This window comes from Rhamphochromis sp. 'chilingali', assembly GCF_963969265.1.
Source record: "Rhamphochromis sp. 'chilingali' genome assembly, chromosome: 14".
NCBI classification, from domain to species: Eukaryota; Metazoa; Chordata; class Actinopteri; order Cichliformes; family Cichlidae; genus Rhamphochromis; species Rhamphochromis sp. 'chilingali'.
The window spans coordinates 18,115,938-18,127,860 of record NC_137941.1 but is presented as its reverse complement, the minus strand read 5'-3'; the positions used below and the strand labels follow the sequence as shown (position 1 = coordinate 18,127,860).

At 39.4% G+C, this 11,923-nt stretch overlaps 2 protein-coding genes across 7 annotated transcripts in view; one reads left to right on the top strand and one right to left on the bottom strand.

Annotated features, from left to right (window-relative positions):
• The window catches only part of uggt2 (UDP-glucose glycoprotein glucosyltransferase 2), a 51,853-nt gene extending 45,987 nt beyond the window's left edge, over positions 1-5,866 (bottom strand). For 5 of the 6 annotated variants that reach the window (XM_080903609.1, XM_080903612.1, XM_080903613.1 and 2 more), the window contains exons 1-6: positions 5,709-5,866; positions 5,150-5,294; positions 3,544-3,626; positions 3,314-3,444; positions 2,599-2,711; positions 2,288-2,465 (exon numbers count right to left, since the gene is read on the bottom strand). In XM_080903609.1, the coding sequence (XP_080759735.1) occupies positions 2,288-2,465; positions 2,599-2,711; positions 3,314-3,444; positions 3,544-3,626; positions 5,150-5,274 (630 nt within the window). In that variant the 5' untranslated portion in view covers positions 5,275-5,294; positions 5,709-5,866. Of the gene's footprint in view, positions 1-2,287; positions 2,466-2,598; positions 2,712-3,313; positions 3,445-3,543; positions 3,627-5,149; positions 5,295-5,419; positions 5,596-5,708 lie in introns of those variants that run through there. The other variant, XM_080903610.1, reaches the window with a different exon arrangement.
• Positions 5,867-7,516: 1,650 nt separating this feature from the next.
• Positions 7,517-11,923, top strand: part of hs6st3b (heparan sulfate 6-O-sulfotransferase 3b) — an 83,916-nt gene continuing 79,509 nt past the window's right edge. Inside the window, exon 1 of the mRNA XM_080903264.1 lies at positions 7,517-8,203. Within this exon, the coding sequence (XP_080759390.1) occupies positions 7,656-8,203 (548 nt within the window). The 5' untranslated portion in view covers positions 7,517-7,655. The remainder of the gene's footprint in view (positions 8,204-11,923) is intronic.

Sequence of the window (11,923 nt, the reverse complement as noted above, 5' to 3'; positions counted from 1 at the left end):
TTTTTAGAAATCTGTTAATTCTACCTCTGAACATTGGTCAGTCATACGTGTTGTTCAGCAGTGTCCATTTGATCAGGAAAAACTATGAGGAACAACATTTTTTTTCATGACAGAAAATATAAGTAATGGATAAAAAGACTGTTTACAGTAAAGTGTTAACTTTTTCTGGCCATCTTTCATCATGAAATTTGGCTTGTTTTTTTGGGGTTCTTTTTGCAAAATCCTGCTAGGAGTCAAACTTCAGTGAAAACATAACCTCTGTGACAGAGTTAATTTAAAAAGAAGGATAGACAAAACAGCAGCGACAAACAACAAACATGCAGTCGGCACTCTAGCTTTAATTTTTTTAAAAAGCTAATCGAATGCTACTAATGGAACAACTGCTAACACATCACAGAAGATTTGAAGCCAGTGTTCCATTTTCTTTTGAATCAGATATCTTTCCTGTATGACTTATCACCTAATGAAGTAGCCCTCCAACATGTTCACCAAATAAATACGCTTTGACAAATGACACTGATGTTGAACAATTTAGCGTCTTTTTTCTAAGCTCAGATGGAAAACAGGATTTATGTGAACAACAACAAGTGAATCTGTGTTTTGTTTTGTTTTTTATGGCATTGCGCCTCTTTAGTGGACAAAACACATTGCTGTGATATTGCTCATGTTAATCAAGGAGAAACCTCTGAGGCAAAGACAAAATTTCTAAGATCTCCAGTTCCTCGAGTGACTAATTCAGGCTGTCTACAAAAGCAAGCATCCCCATAAATTCCCATGTTATAATTTCCAACTTTATAGCATTAAAAAGCTTATTCAGGTGTTGCAGTAGTTATCACTTTTGCTTCACAGCAACAACGTCCTGGCTTTGAATCCAGTAACTGACTAGGGGCCTTTCTGAGTGGAGTTTCCCCCCATACTTGTGTGGGTTCTTTTCAGGTACTCCAACTTCCACCTGCAGTCCAATGACATGCATGTGTTAGGTTAATAATGGCAGTTCTAAATTGGCTGTAGTTGTGAATGTGAGTGAATAGTTGTCTGTTTCTCTGTCTTAGCCAGGGCGTTCACTGCCTTTCACTCCATGATAGCTTGAATAGGCTCCAGCCTTCCAAGACCCTGAACTGGATAAGCTCAGCAGCATGGATAGATGGATTAATTTACAGTCTGATAAAAACAAAATGGTTTATGACTCTATGGATACCTTCCCACTTTATAAAAACTCTGATGAAGGAGATTTTTTATAACTCATCCACCTAGATGCTAGAGTTAGGAGTGTGTCTAGACATAAGCAGCTGGAGCTGATGGGTGTCTTTAGGCCTCACCTCCAGTACTTCCAGTTATTAGACTTTTTTACTGTGTGTGGAGATGGTGTATAATGAATTCTCAGGCTTATGTTAATTGCTTGCTGTGTGGTACAGACCATCCAAGAGGTTTGTGCTTCAGTTTTGGAAAGTGAAATTCTATTATTGTACTAATCTGTTACCTGCCACAATAATGTGTGTATCTGTGTATTGCACCCACACAGTTTGCCAGCACGGAATCCAGCTTGCCTACCAAACTATCAAGCATTGGCTGACAACTTAGCACCTTACCCTTTCACCTGAATAAGTTAGCTTCTGGATCCAAAAAACCCACATTGCAGCAGCTAAAACAAACTTCAAAACACAGAATTCAAAACTATTCAGTGGCTGCTGTGGGTACTTCTATTTCTTTATGCTGTCTTTGATGCTAAAAGTGTAAAGTGTAAAGTGTGCATGTTAGTCCCCATAGGGAAATAGTTCCTCTGCATTTAACCCATTCACCCAGTGAAGCAGCTAATTCTAAGTAAGCAGGATGAACTATGTTTGAGCGATAGCAGTGCTGTTCAAACACAGTTTCCTTAAAGAGATTTACTAAAGAGAAGTTTCCTGTTGTATCACTGATTAGCAGTAATCAGTAATCATGAGAAAAAAAATATACACAAAGATGGCATCAATGTTTTATTTTAATTTCACTGCTGGAAATGAATCTAATTTACTTCTTTTTAAAGACAATAATTAAACAAAAAGAAGTCTGTTAAAATTAATTCTACCAAAACAGCAGAGAGCAAAAGTCAAACTTTATTCGTCACTGTTGCTCTGATAACACTAGTTCATCAGTAATTTCAAAGTTCATTTAGAATTTTGTTTTTATTCTCTACAATTAACCACGTCTACAAAAATATTTATATATATTAATAATAATTAATAAGTGGAATGTAAGTGAGAGTTAAGGCAAAGCAGTGGGGGGAGGAGGGTATATTTCTACTCACCGCTACAAAATGACGCAGCACATATGTAAGTGTGCCCTTTTCAGCTTTCTCTGACAGTGCCTTGTGAAAAGAGGTGAACTTCTTTGTTCCAATCTCTGCATACAAGATCACAACTGGCACATCTGTTATATTGACCCCTGGATATGTGTGATCGTTCTTGTATAAATATGGTTTTGGCCTGTGAACATTTGGAAAATGTGGTTAAAGATATCCCAGAGCTAAACATTGATAGGTGAAAGCATCAAATATTAAAAACACAATTTTAAAAAGTTTCAAATAACTACATACATAAATTCAAACTTCCATGTTACCTGCCTGCAGCTGCCTTAAGGAGCTTCTTGATGTCCTTGGTGCTGCAGCTGTGTTGCCCATGGATGGAGACAAAGGCTGGGCAAGCCTCAGGCGGAGGCTCATCTTTGGCTATCTGTTATGAACAGAAGGAAGAAAAAGAATGTTTGGTAAAGTAATGGCTACAACATAACCTTACTAAAGCCAGGGTTTGCTGGTTTGGTCCCCACCTGAATTACTCGTTTTAAAATACATGTGATTATAACACGACCACTTCTCTACTTTTGAGGTTAGGCATAAAAGTTTTATTTTGATAAAAGTGTTTAGTTAGGGTTGGATCAGTTGAGCCCTTAGTTACGCTGCTACAGTTTCAGGTTGCTGGGAGATATCTTATGATGCGCTGAGCTTGTCTTTTCCAGTCTCCTCTGTTTTTAAACCCCCTCATTTCCCACTTCTGAAATTCATACAGAGAATGTTCTTCTACTTTTTCTTTTCATTTTTGTGTTGTTTTGTTTGTTTTTCATCATACTTTCTGTGACCCCCCAGTGGAGGGCTGCCACGCCGTGAGCTTGGCTCTCCCAGGGTGGGAACAGTTCTTCCTCCGCAACACTGCTAGGTGCTTGCCTGTAGAGGATTGCCTGGATTGCCTTGAAATGACTGAGTTTTAAACTGGATCTGTACAAATTAAACTGAACTGAGCTGAAAATATTACTTTATAACACTTTGATCAGAACATACCTGCTGGGATGCATGAACAGCTGGTGAATAGGAGCGCAGGGCAAGAGCAAATTTGAGAAGATTAACTTGAAGATCTGTGAGGAACTGTCCGGCTTTCTTAATGATCAAGTTGTAGTACGAGCGCACTGACTCTGTAGAATAAACAGTGGTGGGACAAAAACTCAAAACTCAGTTCAATGAGTTACACCTCTTCATATAAAAGTAATAGTTTAATGTAAAAATAGACATACCTCCGTGCTTGTATACAGTAAGTTCTTTTACAGTGTCGACAAACTGCCAGAATTTCTCATTCCCATCTTCTCCAATAAATTCGCTGCACATGAAAATACGTAAGTATAATAAGCAAACATTATTTTGCTCCTCAGCAGTTAAAACTACAGACCACCAAAATCATTAATTTCTGGAAGTAACTGTGCACATATCCACTGTAACTCATCATTAAACAAGATAAAGGATCAAGTTTTTTACTACGGCTATTTAAACACACAATCCAATTATATACGAAGATTTCTACAAGGTTACCAAAGAGATTGGTAAAACTAACACTGATGATAAAATCATCACAGACTATTCTGAAACAGGAGAGGCCACAAAGAAGGATGCAACAGAGAAGACAGACATTCCAGCTTTAAGCGTATCAACTTTACCAGAAGTACACCAACAGGGATACAGCGAAGTTATATTTTAAGGTGATTTAAAAAAGTTAAAGGCAGTAAAATTACATTAAATCAATAAATAACCAGTATAAAAATCTGAATAACCTTCCAAGAGTAATAAAGCAGAACGTTTTTGTGGTGATTTTTTACATAAGTGTCCTTCAGAAATCATAATAAGGCAACTCATAACATAAACAAAGTGATGTTTATATTTGGTCCCCATGAAAACGGCCTTGCTTGGTGACACTTGTGATTTAATTTGAAAGATAAATGGTTCTGTGCTGAATAATAAATAATAATATAAATGTGAGAATTAAGGTTTTCTAAATGTTCCAGCACTGTTTTCTACTGTGATAAACACAGTGAAATAACTTCTGTCTATTACTTAAAGTCTATTGTAAATGGACAGAATGCACTTTTTAAATTGTTAGGTCTGTGATGGGATTAATCATTCTGGATGATGGCTGTCAATATAACGAGACTGATTTTTCCACAAATGATATTCTGTTTTAGTTTAGCTACAATGTAACACAAGAAAGTCTTTCAAAAAAGCTAAATGATGGTAAACTACAATGTATTTATGACCATGAGCACAGTTACCGTGGAGAACATTGAGGCTGTGACCTTTATCTGGTAATACAATATACTATTATAAATCCTTAATTGCAGTGATATTAAACAAAGCAAAAACAAACCAAAAAAAAAGAAGTAGGAAAGGGAGAATAGAGTTTCCTAGTAATATTCGTGGAACTTTCAGCCCAAGGTTGGCTGAATCACCAAAGTTAGAGCTATTATCCATCAGTCTGCAAGGAAAGATTTGGTGAAGGTTTTGGTTACGAAAACATCAGTGTTGATGTAAGAAGTGAAAGAATTAGTATTGGATAAATAAATAAATGCATTAATGAATAGCAATCAGTAACTACTTTAATACTAAATAAATAATTTCAGTTTGCTTTCAGGTGAATGCAGTGCAAAAATAGAAATCATTCAATATTTCTAGTCTCTGGTCCTGACCTGTCTCTGGGAAGTGTAATGAGATTTTATTTTCTGTTTAGGACATTTAAAGATTAAAATACAAACCGCGGATTAATAAAAGATCAAAGCAGTGCATTTAGGAGGAGGGGCACCTGGCTGTGCCCCGTTTTATTGCACATATGCATTTCCAAGAAAAGTACTGTACCTCGTCTCCAGGAGGAAAGGCGTCATGCTCCACTTGGCTTTAAGACTGGCAGTGACGCCTTTGGGGGCTGATATTACGTGATTTATGTTCAGCACCAGTAGCGACAGCACAATAACGCTCCTCATTGTCGCGATGGAACATGAACCTATAGCAGTGGTAGAGAGCAAAAAGGTACGCCGTCAGTTCAGCTTTTGAGAGGTGCCATTGAGTGCCACGTAGTTACTCTGAGTTATTATCTCAACCTCAAAGCCAACACACACGCACACATACTCGTCTGAAGAAGAAAAAAACAGCTCGCAAGATTATGGGAGATGCTAGAAACATGAGAGGTCCTCGTTAACCAAGGAGAGTAATAATAAAATAACGTCTCCTCATAAGGGTCAGGCAAAGGAGTGAAGTTAACTTAGCTGCAGACTACAAGTCAGCTGCCGTGACATGAACTAAAACATCCCAGCAGCGTGTTTTGACTAACGGAGACCACGAGCATGGGTTGCCACAAACACGTAACAGTGGACAGACTATTATTTAGCTACAGTGTTGCCAATAACATCGAGCTCACCCAGTCAGTGATGCTAGTGGTTTCCATACAAAGCAAAGGGCTTCATTCAGCTGGATATTTTGGGCAGCTAACAGCCTGTACGGCTAGCCTGTTACCGGGGTTGCGGGGTGTCGAGGTGTCTCGCGCGGACCGTTATTCCTACCCGAAAGAACCGGAAACCGGAAAACAAAACGTGGCCTTTAATTATTTTAAAACACCGTTTTTTATATTGTTTATACAGACCAGGCGAGAAAGATCGTTGTATAATTAAATTAAATTAGATGATAATGTGGCAAATTATTCTGGCACATTGGCAGACAGCTAAAGAGACAGACGCTGAAGCTCAAGCACTAGAGCATGTTGTAGCAACACTAGTAGTGAGTGATGCGTGCGCGCGCGCGCGCGTGTGTGAGTGTGTATTTGTTGAATCTCCAGTGTGAATCTCCAGACACTTCCTGTAGGCTGTGGAAAGGAAAAATCCAAAACAGTGAATCCAAAAATTAACCGAAGTTGTTACATTACGTTTAGAATAACTTAGTTTTTGTAGCCTTCATAATGATAGTGATGATAATAATAATAATCATTATAATAATAATGTTATAGATTATTTGAACTACTTTAAAGCTATATCAGTTATCCATTCATTCCTTTTTTAGTTTTTATTAGATTTCCCTAAAGATCAGTAAAGATTGTTATGTATGATTTGTTTTTGTTTTTGTTTTTTTGTTTGGGGGGGGGGGGGGTTGTTTGTTTTTTTGTTTTGTTTTTTTGTTTTTGTGTGACCCTACTTTGCAAATGTACCCGCAGAGAGACATTGTTGCCCGCGGAGAGACATTGTTGTTTTCACATGCTTGTCTTGTCTTCACATGACCGGTAAAGTATTATGTCCAAAATGTGCAGACTATTGTGTGGGGAAGCAGACTATTACTTTAAACTCAATTTCGACATCACTTTAAAGGTGCATTTAAGCCTTTCTAAATTTAATAGCCATCCAAACGACACTATAAGGGCAGTTAGCCAATATAGTGACACAAAAATAATAGGGTTACATGACTGAGCTGCAGATAATGGGACAATAACAGGGTGCGCAAAGGAAATGATAGATAGATAGATAGATAGATAGATAGATAGATAGATAGATAGATAGATAGATAGATAGATAGATAGATAGATAGATAGATAGATAGATAGATAGATAGATAGATAGATAGATAGATAGGTTGGAAGGTCTTTGTATTTAAATGTGAATAAATCTCAGTATTGTCTCCGTTCAATATCCGTGTGGGCTTCTGGCTTCGCACTGTGTTAAACAAGATTATGGGATGGACGGGATGAACGGGATGGGATGAGGAGCTTTCCCAGCCCAACCGCGACGAGAGCATAACGCCTATTTGTCGGCTCGGATGCAGCAGCATCCTCTCAAACGCACTGCTTCACTACAGTCAGTTCTGTCTCAACCCGTAAAGGATGCCGTACCCTGCCGGAGCATTCATGCAGCCCAACAAGAAGCCGTGCGACATTTCTGCAGAAATAAGTATGAAGATGCACTGAACCACACTGTGATTTACACTGCATGGGACCAGCACTAGAAAGAAAGAGGGAGTCAAACTAAAAACTCTCTCATCCGACTGCTTCGTTTTCAACTTGATACCGAGGCATGGGAGTCGTCGGCTTGGATGCAGCTCCACACCGGCTTCAGAAGTTGGACAGGCAGAGATTTAATTGCCATGACTCTTGAATACGGACAGGACTTCCAACGCAGTGCAGACGGCGTGCAGTATTTTAGAGTCCTTAAGGTGGACTTCTCATTTTGTCTGAGTGTCTTTGGAGAGTGTTATCTGATCAACGTGTTGCATTTAAAATATAGGCATCTTTAATCTGTCTGAGGCATGGAGGAACATTGATCTCCGAAGTGTCCACGGGTGCTCCTTATTATTCACAGTAACGGAATGAAGACACTATCTTGATATGATGGATGATAGATCCAGTAAGCTCATTTTAGTTCCTATTTTAGCTGTCCTTTTTGTTATGATAGGTTATCAGTACATATGTCCCGCTGGCAGTAATTCATGCCACTTTAAGACTGAGGAGAAATTTAGAGGGGTGAGTCTACTTTCAACCCCTTATCAGGACAGCGATGATTTCTACAGAGATCAAGACCTGGAGGATGACAGCCCTCCGAAACTATCGTCGAAATTCAACTTCACTGAAAGAGACCTTGACAGACACGTGGAGTTCAACATCAAAGGGGACGACGTGATAGTGTTTTTGCACATCCAGAAGACCGGGGGGACGACTTTCGGGAGGCACTTGGTGAGGAATATTCGCTTGGAGCAGCCGTGCGACTGCAAGCCAGGGCAGAAGAAATGCACGTGCCACCGACCGGGGAAAGAAGAGTCCTGGCTCTTCTCCCGGTTCTCTACGGGCTGGAGCTGCGGACTGCATGCAGACTGGACCGAGCTTACGAACTGTGTCCCTGTCATTATGGATAAGAAGGAGGCCCGGAGGAATAAAAGGTAACGCGTGAGAGTCTCTTACAGAAATGCACCCAGTCCCCACAACCCTGGGGGATGCAAAACAATAATGCCCAATTAAACCATGTGACCATAAAACCCTTAATGAATTCAAAATGTAAGTTTAGCCTTTAAGGAAAATGCACTGCCTCTCTTGAGTGGAGAAGTAAGCGGGGATGGAATGGGCACAGGATGGGATGGGTAGGTCTACTCATTGCTATTTCCCTGGAGGGCTTATACAGTTGTCACATTAGGTACAGTATAGTGTACATGAACTTTTTAGGCATCCCCTGTAAGAGGTGAGACTGGAGATAGCTTCTGTAGCTCACTGTAACAACATTCATATACTGTTTTTAAACCTCTAAAATATAAATCTACTGCAAACAGTTAACAGTTAATTGTGCTTAATTGTGCTTAACACCTATCCAAATAACTACTAATATAACTGCTAATATAATTCAAATAAATCTCCAGTGATACAACCTCCTGAAAATGAACACAGAATTCTATAAAAGCCACTCTGAATCATTCTTTGCCCAACTTTTGTCCTTGAGGTGTTGATGAAGTTGTAAAAAGCTCATGCTCGAGTGCAACTCCTACATCAGGAGCTACTCACAATTCTCTGTGCACCCTTGGCCTTTATGTCTTGCGTTGATGAGTCCCTCTGAGGTGGTTTTTTTTTTCTTTGTTGTTGTTGTTGGCACGCAAAAGCAGTGCGCCACTCCCGTACCACATGAAGTCTCCTCATTTGAAGCCATCTTTACTTCATGACTGAGTTCAAATTTTTCCAGGATGTTTGTTTGTTTGTTTGTTTGGTTCTGTGATGTCACCTCACAGGAAATGCGGAGAAGACCTGCTTCATTCAAAACCCATTATCCGTCAGCGTGTTGTGTGGTAATTACAGTTAAAAAGACATTTGCAAATGCTTCTACTAATGTACAGTCTTGTACAATTACTAAAAGTGGGTGTACTGCAATGAAGCATCCAGTGGATGAGCAATGCGTGTTTGAGTGTTTTCGCTTAGCAAAGTGGATATGTGTATATTTCCGTGCAGCTTCCAGAGTCACTGATTCTTTTAAAAAACTGCAGTAGAAGATACTCGTGCAAGTACTACAAACCGAAGGTGTACTGGCCAAATGTCTTGTTACATTTTTTATTTTTTTTAAACTGCAGATAATTTCCTTTTCTGGTTCATATATATATATATATATATATATATATATATATATATATATATATATATATATATATATATATATATATACATATATTACACTGAAGTACTTGAGCGCATGATTTATTTCTGCTGTGCCAAGTGTTTTCTTTACTCAGGGAAGTGCTCACTAGATGCGACAGCTCTTCATTTCACAGCTGCAGCATCCATTCTGCTCTTACAGTCCTCTCATGCCTTGTTCCTCAGTGCGCTCCCGCAGCATCTATTCTGAGATTATTCTGCCACGACGACCGAGACTGTTGGCAGACACATTATGTTAGACCACCTCACTAACCAGCCACTGCATAAGGCACATTTATGTGCCATTTGAAAGAGATGACTAACAGCGTTATGCAAATTTTATCCTCATAATTAATTTGTGTATGAGAAATGCCTTAAATTATAATATCATAAATGGTATAAGGTCAAAGTAAAAAAAAAATCACCCTTGCCCAGCAAAACATGCCATTTGTAATAAAGAAAATACTATAATCCACTTAGAAAAATGTTTAGTCCACCTAAGGGCACGCCGGAGGAATGCCAATACTATATCACTGCCAAATTCTGATGGTACGGCCTTGTTTTGTGATGGGAGCCTCTGAGATTGAGTGGCTGTCTGAGATTGAGTCCTGAGTATACGACTTGCCGGCTCCTGAGGTGGCAGTAAGGGGAGGCCGGGGAAGGAGGGCTGTGATGGCACTGCCTGCGTGGCATGGTGTGGCCTTTTCAGCCAGGCGGTGCGTGCTGCATGGCGAGCCAGCCGTACGGCCCAGGAAATGTCAGGCGTGTCAGACTGGATCAGCGTGTCCTGCGGTGTAGCTCCTCTGGAGAGTGCTGTCAGTCAGGGGAGAAGCGGAGCAGGCAGGCGGCCTCTCTTCAGGGACTTTTTGGAGAAACATACTTCTAAGTGCTGTCCTCTTAAGTTGCTTTGTGGAGAGCATCACAGTATTACCTTGTCTGCTGCATGAATTTGGCTGGCTGAGCAGGTTGTTTTTCCTCTCAGGCGATTTCAGAGTTCTCTGCTGAGGACTGCTGTTGGAATTATTTCTGATTGGTACATGTTCATTATCTAACTCTCCAGTCAGGAGTAACTCATGCAGATATATTCAGTGTGACACTGGGCCGCAAAACAAGGTGCTGATTTTGAAAATGTATTTAACGCTAATGCGCCAAGAACTGACTGAGTAAATGATGTCTTCAGAAGCCTGTGTAATAAAAGGTTAGTATTAGAGAAATATCTGATGTTCTTCTCTACTGAAATTGAAGCGAGCTCAGTGTGATATTCTACCACCAGGTGCAGCTGAACATCTGTCACAGAGATAAATAAACAACAGCAGAACTTTATTGTTGGTCTGAGGCAAATAAACTTGATTATAAAACTCTCAAATGAATCAGCGTGTCAGTCAGTAAATGTATGTAACAATAATCTGATTTGTTCTGTGTATGAGAAGATAACCGTAAAATGAAAAAAAAAATCCTATAATAAAATGACTTAATTTGATGTTTACGATGTTAATGCTAAGCACTTGCCATAGTTTGCAGAGTGTATCCACTCTGAGTGAATCCACATAATCTCTAAGATCTCTCAACCAAAACCCGGATCATGCATTATCTTTCAAACCAACACTAAAAGACTTGCACTGAAAAGTTTATCAGCTATTTAAAATGTGGGGGTGGGATCTTGTCATTTTCCCCTCACATTCTTCTTTATATCATTAATTTTTCACAGCACCACCACAACAGCAAATATAAAAGCCTATACTTCATTAGTGTTTGACACGCACTCGAGCGCTGACGTGATAAAACAGATGTTCTGGTGATGCTTTTGCACTAGAATTCATCAGGGTCACCCTCCTGTTGCATAACGTTCACAATGTCAGCATCTCTCACAGTCTACAGGGCAGATCGGATGCTTCGGCAGAATTAAGGCTTTGCTTGGCTCTCGCTATTTCGGCATTTGGTATTTTAGTGACATTTAATGGTCAAGTCTTTGAATTAGGGCTAAGCTAATTTGAACTTTATGATACCTTGTCCTTTTATTGTATCGAAGCAATATTTCGCTTTAGTTGAACTGTTGTGATGCTGGTCTCATATGAGTTCAAGCACAGCCAACCCATTATGTGCGAGTTTCACAGATATTAATAATCATTTTTACTGTCTGGAAGTTTGGTTTCGTTTTGAATTCATATTAAGTCGTTGCTGAATTTTGGTTCAGACTGTCACAAACAGCTGGGAGTAAATTTCCTTTTCAATCAGTGATTGATTCTTGTATTAATTAAGTACCATTTTACATCATTATTGTCAGATAGATGTACACAGCAGCTGCCAAAGCACAAGGTCAAGAATATCACAATAAATATGTGAAAATTTTAATTAATTGCACAGCAAGAACAAGACACCACATTTCCCAGCTGTCATTAGCAGTGTTATATATGTGGATTAAAAACTACCTTTCATCCAGGGAAGTGTGCTCTAGAAGTAACTGACAAGCTGATACTAAGTAAAGCAAT